At 48.2% G+C, this 19,673-nt stretch overlaps 1 protein-coding gene across 1 annotated transcript in view; it reads left to right on the forward strand.

Annotated features, from left to right (window-relative positions):
- Positions 1-8,598, forward strand: part of GRIK4 (glutamate ionotropic receptor kainate type subunit 4) — a 173,977-nt gene extending 165,379 nt beyond the window's left edge. The window contains exons 17-20 of the mRNA XM_071769043.1: positions 2,585-2,810; positions 4,206-4,334; positions 6,575-6,693; positions 7,860-8,598. Coding sequence (XP_071625144.1) covers positions 2,585-2,810; positions 4,206-4,334; positions 6,575-6,693; positions 7,860-8,228 — 843 coding nt within the window. The 3' untranslated portion in view covers positions 8,229-8,598. The remainder of the gene's footprint in view (positions 1-2,584; positions 2,811-4,205; positions 4,335-6,574; positions 6,694-7,859) is intronic.
- The last annotated feature ends 11,075 nt before the right edge of the window (positions 8,599-19,673 follow it).

Raw genomic sequence — 19,673 nt, forward strand, 5'->3', positions numbered from 1 at the left:
CTGGAGATATTTCCAAAGAGCCTGGATGCGGCACTCAGTGCCATGGGCTGGGAACCACGGGGGGAGTGGATCAAGGGTTGGATTTGATGATCTCTGAGGTCCCTTCCAACCCAGCCAATTCTAGGATTCTATGATCTTTCCTGAGCAGCTTTTCCTGAGTGGTCTCAGAAAGCAACTTCACACTTGGGAGTCACCACGTGGGTGAGGGTGGCACATCCCAGTATCACACTGGTGGCATCACACAGCCTTCAGCAGTCAAATTTCCATGGGTCTCTGAGGGGTTTTGGTGTGAACTTCACTTCTAGATGAGAGTCCCTGAGGTTGGATAAGCAAAGAAGCATTTGCACACCCCAGGCAGGCAATGGGGAGCAGTGCTGGAGGCTGTGTGTGGTCAGTGGCGCTGGAAACAAATCAGTCAAGTGGATGCAAACTTTAGGATGCCATTTAGCCCAGTTTGACTTCTGTCTGCCCTGCTCTCTTCTGAAACAAACAAGTGAATCTTTTCTGCAATGCTCTGAATGTACAAAGAACTGCTGGAGGATTATTTATTTATTACTTGTTGAAATTTGAAGAGGAGAGAGAGCTTTTCTTACTTTTTTTTTCCCCGTCTCTCTGAGTCTGAACTGAATTGGGAAGCTTGAGAAATCTCTTGAGTGAGCCTGAGCTTTTCAGCCGAACTTTGCACTCTTCAGGGGTTTGGCAAAAAGCTGCTTTTAAGCAGAATGTTACATCTAAAATGAGCTGAACAGAGCCCAAGTGACTGAGGTGGCTGTGTGTAAGGCACTCAGTTCTTTTCAGCGAGGCTTTCAAGTTGAAAATCCTGATGGGGACCAGAGTCACTGGTACCAGAGAAGAAACCAGCAAGAGATGTTCTTGTACCATTTGCAATGCTTTCAACTATGTTGGGATCCATTTGCCTCTGGTGTAGGGATGGCAGGGATCCCTAAGGCAGGGATGGATTGAGCAAGCATGGCTGAGGCTGCTGTCACCACCTCTCAGGTACCTGCTGCAGGGGCCAGGAGAGGAGAGGAGGTGAGGTAAAGGATCCTGTGAGCTGCAAAAATACAGGGGTGAGGGGAAAGGGGCACATTCAAACTCCTAATGTAGAGCAGAATGTGGTCAGAAGGCCAGCACCTTTCTCAAGGTGATGTTTTCTGGCTCTGAATCTGGGGAGCTCTTAAGCACAAGGTTACAGTGACAGACAACAAGCTGGGAGATGTGTAGGGAGCACTCAGTGGTTTAAATCAGCCACACACAAGCTATTTCTTCTGGCTTTTTTATGTGTTTTTGATACACTGTTATGGAAACTATGTATTTTTCTAAAATTGAATTTATGCAAAGAGCTTTGCTGGAACCTATTGGAATTAGGTATGCGTTTCACACACAGCTTTGCCAACAAAGTCTCAAATCCACCGAGATCTTCAGGCCTCTAAATCTCATTGGAATAGAGGTTAGGCATTTAAATTTTTTTATTTTTTTTTTTAAAATCTAGCACCAAATCTGCTTTGAGTCCTTTTGGGACCTTTGAACCTGGCACCAAATATGCTTTGACTCCTTTCCCTTCTGAGGCCCTTGAACCTGGCACCAAATATTCTTTTGAGTCCTTTTGGGACCTCTGAACCTGGCACCAAATCTGCTTTGAGTTTTTTCCCCATTGGGATCTTTGAACCTGGCACCAAATCTGCTTTGAGTCCTTTCCCTTCTGGGGCCTTTGAACCTGGCACCAAATCTTCTTTGAGTCCTTTTGGGACCTTTGAACCTGGCACCAAATATGCTTTGACTCCTTTCCCTTCTGAGGCCCTTGAACCTGGCACCAAATATTCTTTTGAGTCCTTTTGGGACCTCTGAACCTGGCACCAAATCTGCTTTGAGTTTTTTCCCCATTGGGATCTTTGAACCTGGCACCAAATCTGCTTTGAGTCCTTTCCCTTCTGGAGCCTTTGAACCTGGCACCAAATCTGCTTTGGATTTTTTCCCCATTGGGACCTTTGAACCTGGCACCAAATATGCTTCGACTCCTTTCCCCAATGGGACCTTTAAACCTGACACCAAATCTGCTTTGGATTTTTTCCCCATTGGGATCTTTGAACCTGGCACCAAATCTGCCTTGAGTCCTTTCCCTTCTGGGGCCTTTGAACCTGGCACCAAATCTTCTTTGAGTCCTTTTGGGACCTTTGAACCTGGCACCAAATCTTCTTTGAGTCCTTTTGGGACCTTTGAACCTGGCACCAAATCTGCTTTGGATTTTTTCCCCATTGGGACCTTTGAACCTGACACCAAATCTGCTTTGAGTTTTTTCCCCATTGGGACCTTGGGACCTGGCACCAAATCTGCTTTGGATTTTTTCCCCATTGGGACCTTTGAACCTGACACCAAATCTGCTTTGAGTTTTTTCCCCATTGGGACCTTTGAACCTGACACCAAATCTGCTTTGAGTTTTTTCCCCATTGGGACCTTTGAACCTGGCACCAAATCTGCTTGGACTCCTTTCCTTTTTCCCTAGTGATGTCTAACAGAGCGGTGGGGGTTACGCTACACCCCGACGCCCCTTCCTGAGGTGCGTTTCCCTCTTTTTTTCCTGCAGAACTCCCGCTACCAGACCTACCAGAGGATGTGGAACTACATGTACTCCAAGCAGCCGAGTGTCTTCGTGAAGAGCACGGAGGAAGGGATCGCCCGGGTGCTGAACTCCAACTACGCCTTCCTGCTGGAGTCCACCATGAACGAGTATTATCGGCAGCGCAATTGCAACCTCACGCAGGTCGGGGGCCTTCTGGACACCAAGGGCTACGGGATTGGCATGCCCGTCGGTAGGCAGTGAAGAAAAATTCTAGTCCTTCTCAGCTGTCGGCAGAGGACCCAAGCGTTTGAAAGGCTGAAGTGGCTCTAAAGCTCGAAGGTCACGTTTCACACCTCTGCCCAGGGTCGTTTGGTACCTCGGGAGGGGAAAAATAAATAAATCGAACGCGTTGTGGTCACCCGAGGTGCACGCTCAGAGCCCTGGTGCAGAGTTGTGTGACACGTGACTGTGGCTCTTTAAGGAATTCATGTGAAAGATGTTCCAAAGTTGCTGCTTATTTTCTGTGCGTATGCCCTTTGCTGACAGTTTTCCTTTTGAGCCAGTGTGCTTGAGTTGTGTTGTGCTCCTTGTTTTATCTCTGAAGTGCTGTGAAAGTAATGCTCTTGCAACTCTTGTTAGTTTTTTAGGACGAGTTTCTTAACAGCTGGTGGCTCTTAAAACTCCCAGGACAGAGAATTGGCCAATTCAGAGATTATTATCAACCAATAATCAGGTTTAACAAATGCAGGGGTTTTGTCTTTCCAATAGGAGTGCTAGTGAGAGAACATCATCTCCCAGGGCAGCACAGAAAAGGGATGTAGTAGTTGTTATTCCAAGCAATCGACTGATCTTTCAGGAAGCCTTGTTCCTGACCTTTAAGCACCTGCACTCAGCAAGACAAAGTTGAGGTGAATTGCATAAGAACCATCACACAAACAGCCACTCCGGTGTAGCTGACATGCGTAAGCTTGTAAAGTCACAGTAACCTGAGTGGGAGTACAAATCCTCACTTTCAGGACTAAATTTGTTCTGACATTGTCTTGTTAAACAGTGAAACCCAAGCAGATAAGAAGAGCAGAGAGCTGCTGGCTGGGACAATAGTGCAGAGTTACCAGGGAGCTGGGGTCTTTCCCACGGCCCTGTCTCTGGTAGCAAACACCACCAGCACCCCAGGAGAGCTCAGAACCAGGACTCAGCCTCCTCCACCACGAACATTTGGGTTTGTGTGTAGGTTGAACTTGCTGCTGTTTGCTCAGTTTGAGGGGAAGGTAAAGCCAAGTTTAGGTTGGAGGCAAAACCACAGGAGAGGGACCTCAGTGCTCTGAAGGAGTGTGATGCTGAAGTGCCTGCTCAGCCCCTGCCCCTGGAGCTGAGGCTTCTCCTTGTCTCAGGTCCTTTTGGTGGCCTATGGGGGGCTTGTTGGACAGGCAGAATCACCATCTGCAGGTGACATTAGCCAGCTGGTAGTCCCTTCAGGGAAGCTGCAGGCTTCAAGGGCTTCCATGGACTGAGGTCCCTTTTGAAGAGCTCAGAGATGAGTGGTGGCAGTCGGGCACGCTGGCAGAGCATCCTGCTGGGGACGAGTTGAGTGGGGATGGAAGGCTGATGGAGGCTCTGCCTCACCACCTACCTCTTGGCCTTGCAGGCTCTGTGTTTCGTGATGAGTTTGACCTGGCCATCCTCCAGCTGCAAGAGAACAACCGCCTGGAGATCCTGAAGAGGAAGTGGTGGGAAGGAGGGAAGTGCCCCAAAGAGGAGGACCACAGAGCCAAGGGTAAGGGACCCAGGCAGGAGAAGCATCCTTGCCAGAACTCCAAGGATGATCGTCCACTTGCACATGACCACTGCCAGGTTTTCTGCCAGAGAATTCCTTCCCCCCTCCCCTTCTTCTTCTGCCCTGAAATCCCTTCCTTGGCAGTTCAAGGAGAAAGGCACAGAGCTCTGCTGTGCCTCATGCTGTGTGTTTTTGCCTGGGGCAAAGAGAGCAGGAACAACCAAATGACAAATATTGGAGGCATATGGAGGGTAAATTAGCTTCTAATGAATGTCTGCAGCATTACATGGGAAAATGAATGGCTGAAGGGATCAGACCAAAAACCCAGGTTCCATCTGGGGAGATGGATCTCCACCACAGGCCCACTGGTTAATGGCTCCGAGTGAAAGGGCCTTTTGAGCAGCCAGGGGAAAGGGACACGAGGACTTTATGAGTACATCTGTAAACTGAGGAGTAAATTCTTTTGGGTAATGCTATGCAAATTGCCATAAAAGCTACCACATTAGGCTGATGTCCCAGCATGGGAGCTGCTGCCAGCTTAACACAGTTGCTGCATTTTTTAGTTTTGGCACTCACCCTTCCCTCAGCAGGTGTTTTCTGGAAGGCCAGCAGGTCCCCCCCATTGAAAGGACAATCTACTGACCTTTCCGAGCACTGAGATGGAGAACCAGGCCTGCTCCATGGTAGCTCTTCTTGTTTCCTGGCATTGCAGTGGGTGTTGGGGTGTGTGTCAGTGTCAGAGCATCTGGAGTGGCACCCAGGTAGGGTGACAGAAGGGTGCAGAGAGAGGCTCTGGCCCTGAACTCAAACTTGAGAGCTACTCAGAAGAAAAGGTGGCCTTTATCTTGGGTCTAAGCTGTGATTATGGGCTATGTTTTCTGCCCTGCAATTGCTGTCTTAGTAGAAGAGTGCAAAGGGCTGATTTACAGAGCCACTAGATAGCTGCTGAGGCAGTGCCAAAGGAATGATGATAAGGAGGGAGAAATGTGACCTCCTAAGTTTTAGAACAAAACAGGTCAGCAATTTACAAGGATTTTGGTGAGATTTTCTGTCTAAAAGCCACGCAGAGATTAAGTCAATAAATCATTGATCCTTGCGCTCTGATTTAATGTTACAGAGAGGAGAGGAAGATTTTTATAGATGCTTTTGTTGAGTAATGGCCTCATCCAGTCCCCTCAGTGCAAAGCACTGTGTGCTTTTTAGTAATCAGTCCAATCAGGGGCCCAGTCCAAACCCCAAACCCCAAAAGCTGTTTCTGAGCTGTGCTGCTCCACAGCTTCTCTCCCGGTTGGGTTCTGCAGGGCCAGGTGGAGGCAGAGGCTGTGGGTTTGGGTTTCATAGCAGGGAGCAAGGTGTCATCCTCAGCACATGGAGAGCTCATGTCAGGTTCCTGAGGGGTGCATTTGCCTTCCAGCTGGTGAGGTGTCCTGTGGAGGGCAGGGGTGGCCATGGGTGCCACTCAGTCCCTTCCCCTCGGTGAAGCTGTCCACATGTGCAGTGGGGTGGCTGACCCTGAGTAGATGTGGCAATCATCCCCTTGGAAGTGAGTGGTCCAAGGCAGGTGAGATAAATCAACCCATGGAAGGGGCACTTTGCTTCTCATAGAGCAGAGGGTGCTGGGCAGAGAGCACCCAACCCACAGCCAGGTACCCCTGGGTGGCAGGGACCCCATTCCATCACCCTATAATGTGAAATAATTTTGGGTCCTGGCCTTGCTTTGGAACCTCTCCTTACTGCATTGCAAGCAGGTGTAATAAGTTTTCACCAGCATTTTGTAATGCAATCAAAGGAGCTTTTCTTGGTACCAGCTTCTTTTAAAGCCCCTTTTTTTTTTTCTCTTCATCTCAGCTCCTTTAACAACATTGCTCATCTTCCTTTGCAAAGTTCAAAGCTGGCGCTGGGTGAATAATTTGCAGGGATTAATGCGTCCCATTGATCTCTAATTTTTTTCAGTTTGTCCACAAATTGCTTTGTACTTCCCTCCAATGTACTTGCTGTTTATCTGCAAACCCATCATTTCTGAGAACACCTCTTCGATCGTCCAAGACGTTCAGTTTGCCATCCAAGTCATGCTCTTAGCTATTAATAGGACAGTGCTGGCTATGTGTTTTTAGTCCTGCCTGGGTTTATGCAATGCCAACTAAACAGGAGTTTAAGGAGTTGGGATCTCTCTAGAGTGATGCTTGCAGCTTGTGTTGTGCCTGTCTCTCCCCAGCATTGTCCCCTCTGCTTTATTTTAGGCCTGGGAATGGAGAATATTGGTGGAATCTTCGTGGTTCTCATCTGTGGCTTAATAGTAGCAATTTTTATGGCAATGCTGGAATTTTTGTGGAGCCTTCGACACTCTGAACAGTCAGAGGTAGGACCTGACAGTGTCCTGAGGGCACGGGGTGTGTTTATTGCTATCTGAGGGGTGCTCAGCAGTGCAGTGCTCTGGAGCAAGTAGTGAACCAAGGCTGAGCTGACAATTTCTGGTAATGAGACATCAAATCCATGAGAGGGCAAAGTGCATTGGGCAGGGGGTAAAATGCATGAGCTTCTTGTGCATTCTTATGAAGGCTGAGACTGTAGAGGTGCTCTAAGGTCTTCTGAAGGGGTCAGGGTTGTGTGCAGGTACCTTTCCTGGAGATGGGATCACCTGAGGACTTCTACCTGCTGTAGGTTTAGTACTGGTAAACACTGAAGTAGAGTACAGGTGAGTCTTGGACAAGAGGTTTGAGCTATTGTGCTAAATCATAACATAATTAATGGCTGAGGGAGCTGGGGGTGTTCAGCCTGGAGAAGAAGAGGCTCAGGGGAGACCTCATCACTCTCTACAACTCCCTGGAAGGAGGTTGGAGCCAGGGGGGGGACAGTCTCTATCAGTCAGACAAGAGACCATGGGCTTCAGCTCTGCCAGGGGAGGGTTAGGTTGGATATGAGGAAAAAATTATTTACAGAGAGGGTGATCAGGCATTGGAATGGGCTGCCCAGGGAGGGGGTGGATTCTCCATCCCTGGAGGTTTTTAAAAGAGACTGAATTAATCTTTTTAAGAAGAGACATGGGCTGGGAACCACGGGGTGAGTGGATCAAGGGTTGGATTTGATGATCTTGATTGGGCATGGTCTTAAGTTGTGCCAGGGGAGGTTTAGGTTGGACATTAGGAAGAATTTCTTTACCCAGAGGGTGCTCAGCCATTGGAATGGGCTGCCCAGGGAAGGGGTGGATTCTCCATCCCTGGAGATATTTCAAAAGAGCCTGGATGTGGCACTCAGTGCCATGGGCTGGGAACCACGGGGGGAGTGGATCAGGGGTTGGACTTGATGATCTCTGAGGTCCCTTCCAACCCAGCCCATTCTAGGATTCTATGATTCTATGATCCCAGATGCCACCAAATTGATTCTGTGTAACCAAACATGAACATCCAACCCTGGTCACCAGATTAGTGACGGAGTCTGTGGACACCTTCAAGAAACCACAGTGGGTGCAGCACTGGGCTCAGAGCTTCCTAAGGTGAGCAGTACCCTCTTGGCTCTGCCTTCCAGGTGTCGGTGTGCCAAGAAATGGTGACAGAGCTGCGCAACATCATCCTCTGCAGGGACAGTTTCCACCCTCGTCGGAGGCGAGGAGGGGGGATGATACGGACTCGTCCCGGCATCCCGGAGGAACGCCGAGCCCGCAGCACAACCACGCTCAGCAACGGGAAGCTCTGCAGTGGGGGTGAGCCAGACCCCCTGGCACAAAGACTGGCCCAAGAAGCCGCCCTGGTTGCCCGAGGCTGCACCCACATCCGTGTCTGCCCCGAATGCCGACGCTTCCAGGGGCTCCGGGCGCGCCCGCCCGCCGGCTCGCCCGCCCAGAGCGAGGAGAGCTTGGAATGGGAGAAGACCACCAACAGCAGCGAGCCCGAGTAACTGGTGGGGAGGGGGTGTCAGGGTGGGCCGAGAGAGGGTCCTGTTCCATTTTACAGAACACGGACTTGTACGATGTCAACTCGTTTTTAAATTAAAAGCAGTTACCCGGCTTCTCCAGACCTTTGGCCAGGAGGGGATGGCTTTGGTTTTGGTGTCCCACCAAAGCACCAGGAGAGAGCTCCTCCAGCTGGCTTGCCCCCCAGCAGTGGTCCCCGTGCCACCCAGTGGCTCCCAGGAGAGAAGGAGGGACGTGGTGGGTAGCTGGGGTAGCAGATATTGCCCACCCCGGGGTAAGAGTGATTCTTGGAACTTCTTCACCCCAGGAAAAGAGAAAGGATGCTGGTGTCATCTCCCCATCATGTAGGCTTCCCAGGGGATGTTCTCAAAGGGTGGGGTGGGAGGGGGTCTTTTTATTTCACGTGGATAAAGGGATGGGAAGGGAGGAGTCATTGTTTTGGTTTGGTTTATTTTGGGTACGTTAGGACCTGGTCTCCAAGGCACCAGCTTTTCAGGTGCTGAATTCTTCCTTTTCAGAGTGTGGCAGGTGGAATGAGGGAGAGACAGAGCTCCCCGTGAGAAGCAGCATTTGCTGAAAGTCCATTTAAGGAGTTGTTAAAGATATATATATATATAAATATATATATATACATACATATATATATATTACAATGCCAAAAACCAACCAACAAACACAGTGAACTCAAAGAGGCCTTTGAAACGCCTGGAATTTCAGGGGTTCCGTGTCTTTCGTTTAGTTCTGGGGTTATCTTTTGCTTTTTTTTTTTTTTTTTTTTCCTTCCTTTTTTTAGGGCGTGGGTAGAGGGAGGTGAGGTCCTTCCCTGACACCTGAGGGAGGTGGCATTTGCTCCCCAAAGTGTCCCCCCTGGTCTGTGCCCTGCACGGTCCCAAACCACAGGCTCTGAGCTTGCCCATGACCCAAGGGGCACCCTCAGCTTCCAGGGTGCCTCACAGCCCCTGGCCACACAGCACTGGAGAAAACCATTAGGATCTGGTGTGAGGAAAATATTCACTTCCCTAGCAACAGCAGCAGCTCACCCTCTGCTGGGTACAGACGAGGGTTTTACACTGAGGAGTTTAATTTTCTGATTGAAAAAACAAATTCTATGCAATTTCTGATTGTATAAGGAAAGAGGCAACAACGGAGAGGGGCAGGGGAGATAAAGCCTTGAGTGAAGGTACATCCTGTTCTTGAATTCTTTTTTCTTTTTTTTTTTTTTTTTTTTTGTCTTGAATGTACTGGAATAAAGATGTCCTTGTATAATCATGCTTTTTTTTTTTTTTTTTTTCCTCTTTCCATCCCTGTCCACCCTCACAAAAGTCGTGAGGCAGCCCGAGGTTCAGCTGTTTGGGGAGAAACCCAACGACTCCCCTGCTGAAAGGGAAGAGGTGCAGTGCCTGTGGAAGGTTTCTGAGTGCATCCACACCCCTGGTGCTGCTGCTATCTGGTAGCTAAATGGAAATGACAGGAAAAAAAAAAAAAAGGAAAAGCTCAAGATACGTGGTGGTAAGGGGGGAAGGAAACGCAGCAGTGCAGTCAGCCCAGGTTTCTGTGTGTGATGAGGACCATGGCAGCTGCAGCCTTCCCAGAGCTGCTGCTTTGAGCCCAAGTTGCTGAGGAGCTGAGAGCTGGGTCAAATCCATCACATTAGCACGGGCAGGAGCCTGGCTCCAGCAGACATCTCAGAGGAGGGTGTACAGGGGATGCGATGCCACGGTGATGGGCACCTTAGGGTTGTTGTGTCCTTCCAGGCAGCAGGTGAGGAGAAGCTTCTGCCAGCAGTAAAACGTGCACAAAGGAGAGGATTTAGAGCATGCCATGTGGGATGTCAGGTGAGATGTTGATTAAGGTGCTTTCTGGCCTCTGTGTCTGTAAATCTGTGGGATCTGTTACCCCCCCACTGAACTGAGCACAAGGTAAAGCTGCAGCAGAGCTCAGGAACCCAGTGGGATCAGAGGGACAGAAGCCCAGCTGAGGTAAGTCAGCAAAACTTTTATCCCTGCCCTCCTGCAAGGAGCTTGGGCTTTCAGAGTACTGACAGCAACACCAGAGACATCTGAAAGTGCCTGTGTTGGGTTTAAAGGCCAACATGTTTTTACGAGCAGCAGAATATATTCATCAAAAAGAAGAAGCTTTTTAAAATTTATTTACAGATTAGCAGAAGAAAAGGTTCCATGAATCATTTATCAGACCTGATGTTTTTTCACCCCTTCACTGCAGTGAATAAAGAAGTATCTTGACAGAGCCAGACATTATTCCTCTGCTTCTCCAAAGCTCTTGCATTCATCTTCTCAGACAGAGGATGTCAGAGAAAAAATTATGAGAAACCACCAGGTTTCTCTCTATCTTTGATTTTTATCTCCCCTGCTAGCTTGCTCTACCCATATGGTATTTTATATATATTTTATATATGTATAATAAGGAGATCTTTTGCATATCTCTCTTGCCTCTATTTTTTAGTATTCAGAGTGTTTGCACTCAGCACAAAAATGGACCTCAGAAGAGGAGCAGATGGATAAAAGCTGCTGTCATTTGGATGCCTTTTCTAACATCTCTGTAGGTCCTTTACTTTCTGCTCCCCTGCAGGTTTCCCACTGGAGGGGCCCCCCCAGCAGACAGCATTATGCATATTCCTGGGTCTGTGCTCATACACATTTGCATGCCCAGATGAGTTTACATCTCATATGTTCTCTTTCTCTGCCCAGTTTTTGCTTTCATCTTTGAAACTATTGTGGGGGCTCTTTTCCTCAGCCAGTTCCAATGCTAATGCAGTTCAAGATCTGGAGAGTGGTTTGCTGTCCAAAAGGCACTTTCCCAGTATTGCAGTCTCCTGATAAAACCTGAGTAATTCTAGTAAGATATCTGCAAATTCCACTGGGAGCCCGAGATTAGATCAATTAAAATGCAATGCTTTGCTTTATCCTCTCTGTTTTGTTTCATCCTCCTGCTGTCCCCTCTGTTCAGGGAGCCCAGCAATGAGGCCACTGCTGTCCCTGCCTGAGGTGACAGCCAATTCTCCAACCCTGGACAGCAGTCAGGTTCCTCACTAAAAGGCCTGGGATCTCTCATCATGCACTAAACCCCACCTTTGTGTTGTTATTCCAGGCAGTTCCATTTTCACCTAATGATAAAAAGTTATTTTTTTCCCCAGAGGTTGCATGGCTTAAGGTATCAAGGAGGCTTGGAGCATCCTGGAAGCATTTACTGAGCTGAGTGGCACAACCAAAGCAGAAAAGGGTCATTCTGTGAACAGTAAGTGCCCATGGGGCTTTGGGATGCAAGATGGTGAACTGTAAATCATAAAACAGAGGCTGAACCCCTAGTGGTCCTGAGGCAGGAATATTTTTAACAATTTCAGATCAAGAGAAATGCTTCTGCCCTGCCAAGGCTGCACAAACCCTAAGTGCCTGACCAGGTAAGTGGCCCAAAAAGTGGAGGAAAAGGCAAAGGGAATAGCTATGGTTTTGCTTTGCTCATTTTGCAGAGAACCTGAGTTACAGAAAGGGTTTGGAAGGGGTGTGAGTCCCAGCAGTCATTTGTAAGCTGGTGGTGACTCCAGCTGTGGGCACAGGAGTGCTGGGCCAGACACAGGAATGGGGGTACCTGGGTTTGATGGTTCTTGGTGATAGCTGTTTAAATGGCAAAGGTCTTCCTTGAGGAAAAGAAGAGACCTGTGGGTGAGGTGTCCCTGGTAATCTCTCTAACTACCTGCAAAATGTGGTTTTCTTTTCTCCTTCACTTGTGTCTCCAGCTAAGGGGATAAATCTGGTGGCTTTGACTCTATGGCTCTGACTTAGAGGGGGAAAATAGCAGTGGCCATGAGGAGAAGAACCTGCCAGCAAGGCACTGCCCCAAAGCAAGGGAAATAGAGGCAGAATCAGGCCAGGGATCTGCAAAAAGGGCTGCAAACTGCCATCAGAAATGGTAAAAAGTGAGTTTGGCACTTGCAATCTGATGAGTTCTGTCCCTTCCTGCTGCACAGCTGACTGTGAGGGGCCAGCACATCAGCCTGGAATGAGGAGCTGTGGCTTGGCCAGAGCCAGCAGCCCAGTGCCCAAACTCTGAGGATAAAGCACCCACAGTTCCAGAAACCCCATTAGAGTTTGATGGCCACTACCTGATTGGAAAAAAAAAAACACAAAAAAACCAGAGCTGAACTCTTCTGGGTACAAAGTGGCACTGATGAATTCAGTACAAACAGAGCTCCTCTGGAACTTGACACCACACTGAGAGAACCAGCCCCGTATCAGCTGGATCAGACAATACAAGGTTTATGCATCCTTCAGGGAGATTTTATTTTTTTTTTCCCTTTCCAAAGGGGAATCTGCTTGTGCTCCAGTTGAGTCCATGGTCTGATTTGTGGCAGGACTGCAAGACTTCATCCCAGAAAGCATTCCAGGCAGCAGCTGAGGATCAGCAGCCTCTCTATCCACCAATATGTCCCAGGAGGATGTGCAGCACTCCAGCACCACCACAAAGGACCACACTCTCTGAAAGCTCTGCTGAGGCCAGACCAGCAGGAAAATGAAGGAAGCTAACTTAATTAACAAAGGCTTTCTCCTCTGCTGTGTTTAGGGCTGCAGTTATCAGTGTAGCTGGCAGCTCCCAAAGACTGAAATGACAGTAGTTGGCTGTAAAAGAGATAACTGTCAGATTAGCCAGTACATATCTTCTGCCAAGGTTTTCTATATCATACCTATCTTGAGCAATCTCCATGTATCAAAGGGACTAGCTGGCCATTTGCCTTTAAAAAGTGCCTTATTTATCACCCTTTCCAACGTGATAAATAAGGGTCTGTTACAATGGAAAGGCTTAACATTTCTTGCTTCTTGACTCAGGCTGCTTTGGAATCATATTTTTCATGCTCTGATCAATTTGTCCAGACTGTTTCTTTCTGGTTTTATTGTGGTGCTTGTGTTTTCTGTGTCTTGTGCATTGAGTTTGGGCTGCAAAGGAGAGAAAATGTTGGAGTGAGTGTAAAGGCAGTGGGGTGGTGGATGGAGGCAAATCCTCTGCTCCTCTAAGTCAACTGGGAGCTGGTGCATAGTTTGCTGCTAAAAATCCATCATGGAGAGCAGAGAGGGCTTCTGCTTTGTTTGGAACAAAATGTTACCTGAGGTAAGGGGAAATGTCATTGTCACTGGTGAGGAATGGGCAATTTAGACCCACTATGGGTGGCACCCATGCTTTTTCACACCTGTTCTCTTCCTTCTTTCTTTCTCTCCATCCCTGACTTCCAAGCACCTTTCTCTTCCATATTCATCCCCAAATCCTCCTCCTCATGTTGCTCAGCCTCAGAAAAAGGGGCTCAGTTTGGCTTTTGCCTAAACTCCCAGGAAGTCTTCAGGAACGTAGCCTTCTGGATTTTCAGGCTTAGTTCTTGCTGAGCTGAGGTTTCAAGTAATTTATTCTGAAGTAAATGCAAACGAGGGGAAAGAACTAGGGGAGGAAAAGAGAAAAAGGCCTCTTATTTCCAGGTGAGCACAAAGATGTCTGGTGTTCCTGCCCAAATTTGATTTTTCCTACCAAGTCTGGAGTCTGTACCCCTGCACCTCGTGAGAACAGCTGCACAGGATGCTCAGATTATTGCTTTTCAAACCAAACTGGGACACAGAGGTGAACACACAGCCTCTGCTTTTATTCCAGGGCCACTGATCACCCACAAAGTCTTTAGTCCTTGGGCAGATGAAATGGAGGTCAGGGAGTGATAGGGAACCAGACATTAGCAGGAGGCTCCCAAGGTCCCTGCTCCCAGGTCCTGTGAGCCAGATTGCTCCCTTTTGCAAGGAAGGTTTGTTTCCTGGCCATTTCAAATGGAACTTTCAAATGTCCACAGCTGGACATCTGGCAAGGTCTAAGGGATGAGTATTCTCTTGGAAGATAGATCTTGAATGGAAAAACTGAGTTCTGTAGGGAGGGTCTTTGTGGGAGGAATCTCTTGGTTTAGCAGATGCCAAGATCACTCTGAGCAAGGTGTTTCATTGGATTTCAATGGGACATCATCATTCTGGCATGAAGCACTTCCCCTCCCTTTTTTTTTTTTTTTTTTTTTTTTTTTGTAGGGGGGACAAAATCATGCCCACAAGGAGCTGTCAGGAAGTAGCAGCAAGGGTGGCAAAAAATCCACCAAGCCCAATGGGAGATGCTCTCACAGAGGGCATTGAGCTCTCCTGGGAAGGCAGAGGGGTTAATAGAGAGCAAGTGTCATTATTTTAATATCCTGCCCAGTGTTAAACCTGGCCCCCACGTTGCTCATGTTTATTTCTGTCTGTGGTTACTTGTGTCCCAGCAGGGAGAAGAGCAGCAGAACTGTCACTCCACCACCTTGCTGCTTGGTGTTGGACTTTGGGCTTTTTCTTCCCTGCTTTCTTGAGATAGGGATGGAGACCTGCCAAGCAGAGGAAGGATGGTGCAGGGTTTGAGAGGATGCCTGAGGGTTGGGACACCACAATTGCCCACCAGCAGCTTTCACTGAGGCTTTGGAAATGTCACTTTCCCACCCTGGCCCTCCCCTCTGCACTGTTAAGTGGGGGTGACCTGAGTGCTTTCCAGCCTCACCGTGTTTACTGAACACACTGTCAGAGACTAGAAGTGGAAGAAATTCTTTGGATTAATATGTAGGACTGGAGGGGGTCTGGCAAGGTTTAATCTGCTCATGTTTGCAGAGGACTCTGAGAGCTTTGGATGAAAGCGGGTGGAGATTTGCCAAATGTTTGCTAACATTAATGGTTAATTATTATGAATGTTGGCAGCCTACAGACTCAGCCAGCATCGTTCTCCAAGTGAGATCCAGCCCTGTAATGGAGTTGTTACATGCACAATGCAGGAAGAGGCAGCTTCTCCCTCTGTTTTGTCCTCTTCTCCCAGCCAAAGCCCCATTCCCAAACCAGACATCAGTGGCACTTCTCTGCCTCATCCTAACAGCTTGTTAGGATTCCAGAGCTTTTGGCAGGGGCAGACCTGGCCATCTTCACGTCTGGGCTCCTTTCTGTCTGCTGCTGCCCTTTTTGTCTGGCTGGACAGAATGGAAATCATGGTCCCAGTGATGAGATGGGGCAGGGATGGATCCTGAATCCCTGGGGAAGGCCACTGGGTATTACTCATGCCCATTTTTGCCCTTCTTGCTGCTCTGGTTGGCTCAGCCAGCACCTGGCCATGCTGTGACGTTTCTCAAAGTGTGAAATGCCAGGCTGGGAGGTCAGAGGAGAGGATGGGGGCTGACACAGAAGATGACAGATGGTTTGGGGACTGTAGAAATCAGCTGAAAAAAAGAGAGGCTGCTGAGCTGCACCCTGTGCTGTGTGCCCAATCATGGGAGAGAAACTGTTCTGTGATGGAGAGAGGGGGAGCCAGGAGCCAGCTGGGTGAGTCCAGCCCTGAGAGGGTGAGATTGGATTTGCCAGAGATAATTTGATGGTCAGAACCATTGCAGCTGTACCTGAGGAAGCTGCTTTTATTTCATAGTAGCCACACAGAAAATGAAATTAAATGAAGAAAAGGCTCAAGGTGCAATTGGTCCCGTGGACATGACCAGCAACTTCCAAATTATGAAAATTCAATAGATCTTCAGGCAGCACAGATTTTTTTTTTTTTTTTTTATTTCTCTTTGATTCTACAGTCTGAAGTTGAAAGCTGCATTGCTCCTATCTTTTGGCTACAGATAATGCTGTAGAATTATGACCATGGAGTAATGTTTGCTCTTAAAGGTAAATTCAAGGTGCATTAGTCTCTGATAATTGACAGAGACTGAAGAAGTTATTTGGGAAGTGCTTATGTGGAACCAAAGATCTTAGTGAATTGTTACCTGAAATTAATGGTGTGGTGGGAAACTGCTTGGATTTGATCAGCTAAATGAAGTCAGGCTTTAAAGTCATTAGCAAGATATCTATGAGGCAGCCCTGCCATGGATTTATTACATGCTAGAATTATATCTTAAGGGGCCCAAATCTGCAATGTGCTCTCATCCCCAGGACTTGCCTGGGTTTGATGGGTGCAGAGAGAGCTCAGCATCACTCAGGATGGGCTCTTTAGCACAGTAGAGCTCAGGTTAGGGCAGTGTGGATCCCAGGATTCACACCTTTAGCTCCCTTCCTAATCCCCAGATGAAATGAAAGGTCCTCTCTCAACATTTAGTAGCTCTCCAGTTTTATTTCTCATCATTAAATCATGAAATTGGTCAAAAATGTTTAAATTAAGTAAAAGGAAGAGAGATTTGTGAGAAAATTGAAGCCTCTTTGAGGAATCAAAGAACGGTCTCCAAGGATGAAGAAAGTTGCAGTTGCCAAACCCAGAAGCAAAAGGATCAAAACACTACAGGAAAGATGTAGGAAACTGTGTGTGTTTCAAATCCACCCCCCCACGCTCCCCCTCAAACCTCTGGTGATTTAAATAGAGGGAAAATTATTCTGATAAGCAGCAGGGTCTGCTAGATGCTCTTTCCTCTGCTGCTGCCATTCCCTCTGTGTGAATCCCAGAGAAATCCCAGGATTTCAGTGTCCCCTGCCCTGGGCACAGCAAGATCTGCCCAGCAATATTAGGGCAGGAATGGGGAATTATAATGAGGCAGGAATTAATTTGGTTTACGTGCCTCACTCTGACTTTTCTTTGTTTGTTTTTCATTAACAATGTGTGTAATTAACTCTTTGATTTTTCACTGACTTCATTTGATTGTCTGGCTCAGGTAATTTCTCAAGTGCATGTATTTTTATTTTTTTTACCCTGAATTCTGCCCTGTATCTGAAAAGAGGGGAGTCTGGGGCTTGTATTCTGGATTTTAAGAGCAATTCCCATCTGGCTTCAGTCTCTATCAACCCATGAACATCCTCACCCCCCTGTGACAGTGGGTGCCATTTATTTGTGGCACATCAGGTGTGTGAGTAAAGAGGGAAGGATTTTGATGGGACCTTTTTCAGACGTTGAGGATGGCTTTGGTTTTGGTTTATTGTTTTTTTTATTTTGTTGTGGGGTTTTTTTGTTGTTGGGTTTTTTTGTTTGGTGTTTTTTGGGGTTTGGTTTTTTTTTTTTTTTTGCTTTTTGGTTTTTGTTGGTTTGGTTTGGTTTGTTGGTTTTTTTTTGCTGAGACTGATCAGGTTCACCTCTAAAGCTCTGAAAATAAATTTCCTTTTTTATTGCTCTGTCATCCAACCTGGACACATCCTTTTGGGAGAATGTTCTGCACGTGTGAGTGACCTCCAGCCCTTCTGGGTGCCACCAGGGAGGTAGCAAATGGGGAAATATCCCCAGTTCCCAGGGCTTGTGTGATCCTGGGGGAGGTGGCAGTGGGAAAGAGGAGAGCCTGCCAAGGAGGGGTCACCCTGGATGGCCACCCCAGTGAAACTTCAGCAAGGTGTCTGCCAGGAAGGAGGAGGAGGAGGAGGAGGCTGGGACCCACCAAACTGATTTCCCTTGAACAATGAAAGAGAGGATAAGCACATTGAGTCAGGGCTTGCTTGGGCTGAATTCAAACTGGTCCCTGGAGGTGAAAGACTATCTTGTGTTCACAATTCCCTGACTTGTCCAGTGTCCCTTGAAAAGGTCTTTAATTTAGGGCAGGGGACACACTGGTCACTTTCTCACACTTGCAGCACTGACCCCAGTGGAGGTCACCAGGGGCATCTCCAGGGGATCTGTAACTCTAGAAAGCAGCCACTGAGATGGAGTTCAGATCAAAATGTAACCCTGCTGGTGCCACTTACCAGCTCCAGTCTGCTCTGTCTGCCTTTTAGCAGCTAAATAGCAGAGGAAAATTGGGCAAAAACCATGAGGATTGTCAGTAAAAAGAGTGTAGCCTGAGTGCTCCTTTATCTCCCTGAAACAGATACGAGGAGCAGGGGGGGGAAGGAAAACCAACCAGAGACAAAACTCTCTCCAGAATGTATTAAAAGAACCAAATAAGCCCTTCAGAGAATGTGGGTAGAGGGTTGGGTTGTGTTTTTTTTTTTTTTTTTATGGAGCATTTGCAAGGCAATTTGCCTCTGTGCTGGCCTACATAGGGAGAAAATAAATCCAATGTTGTGTCAGCAGGGTTAAAGAAAAAAAAGACCAAACTGTTGTTTCACTCTGTTTTAACAGAGAAAAGGGAAATCAGGCCCATGGAAGCCATGCAAACATTGCAGCACCCACAGCTTAGGCTGCCAGGGCTCTTTCTGCAAGGAATCTGGGGCTATGATTTGAACCACAACACCTGAAAACCTCAACCCTTTCCTGCAGGAGCAGTGACAGAGTTTGCCCCAGGATGTGCAGCAGAAATGTCAATTTTTCATCATCCTGCACCAGGCAGCTTTTCTCCACCACTCTCTTGAAGAGACACACCCAGTGCTTCACCTAAAAACCTGCAGTGTGTGAACCAAGCCCCAGCACCAAGAAGGAAATGTGAGACCCAAATTTTAGAAGCAGCAAGAGGTTGGGACACTCCTAATTAAGCTGAATGCAGCTTTTAATTTAACATCTGGGGCTTGGGTGATGTGCTGAAGGCTCTAACTCTGCCCAAGGCTCTCCTTGCTTATTGGGATGGATGTTTAGGGAATGGATGGAAGCTGCTCCAGGGGAAGTTGAGGCTGGATGGTAGGAAATAGTTTTTCCCTGAGAAGGTTGTCAGGCACTGGGATGGCTCAGGACAGAGGTGGAGTCACCATCCCTGGAGGGATTTAAATGGTGTTTGGAGCTGGTGCTTAAGGAAATGGTTTAGTAATGACTGTGGTGTTAATCAGAGGTCGGATGAGCTTGGATGAGCTTCCAACCTAAACATTGGGATTCTGTGATTTTTCTGCTGGGAGATCCAACTGCTTTAGCTCTGGAATTGTTTCCTTGGCTTTGCTTGGGCTTTCTGTCCCCTGACTGTAAATCTGGGGGTGCCGGGCTTTGCCTTCAGTCCCAGGGGAGGCAGGGAACACAGGAGCTAACCCAGAGTCCCTGGCCAACTCCTCCTTCATCCTCGTGTCCCTCATCCTTGTGTCCCTCATCCTCTTGTCCCTCATCCTTGTGTCCCTCATCCTTTTGTCCCTCATCCTCTTGTCCCTCATCCTCTTGTCCCTCATCCTCGTGTCCCTCATCCTCGTGTCCCTCATCCTCGTGTCCCTCACCCTCTTGTCCCTCATCCTCGTGTCCCTCATCCTCGTATCCCTCATCCTCTTGTCCCTCATCCTTGTATCCCTCATCCTCTTGTCCCTCATCCTCTTGTCCCTCATCCTCTTGTCCCTCCTCCTCGTGTCCCTCATCCTTGTATCCCTCATCCTCTTGTTCCTCCCCCTCTTCTCCCCCCCACGCAGCTCCCACAGCGCTGTCAGCACCTCCCGGTGCCTCGGGACGGGATCCGGGCGTCCTGGAGAGGACGCGGATGCGCTGCTCCCGTTCGGCCCTGACTGATGCGGAGGGGGGGGGGGGGCGCGACCACGCGCGACCGCGGAGCTGAGTCCTGGGTGGGGTGA

The sequence above is a fragment of the Heliangelus exortis genome, chromosome 26 (genome assembly GCF_036169615.1).
Source record: "Heliangelus exortis chromosome 26, bHelExo1.hap1, whole genome shotgun sequence".
NCBI lineage: Eukaryota > Metazoa > Chordata > Aves > Apodiformes > Trochilidae > Heliangelus > Heliangelus exortis.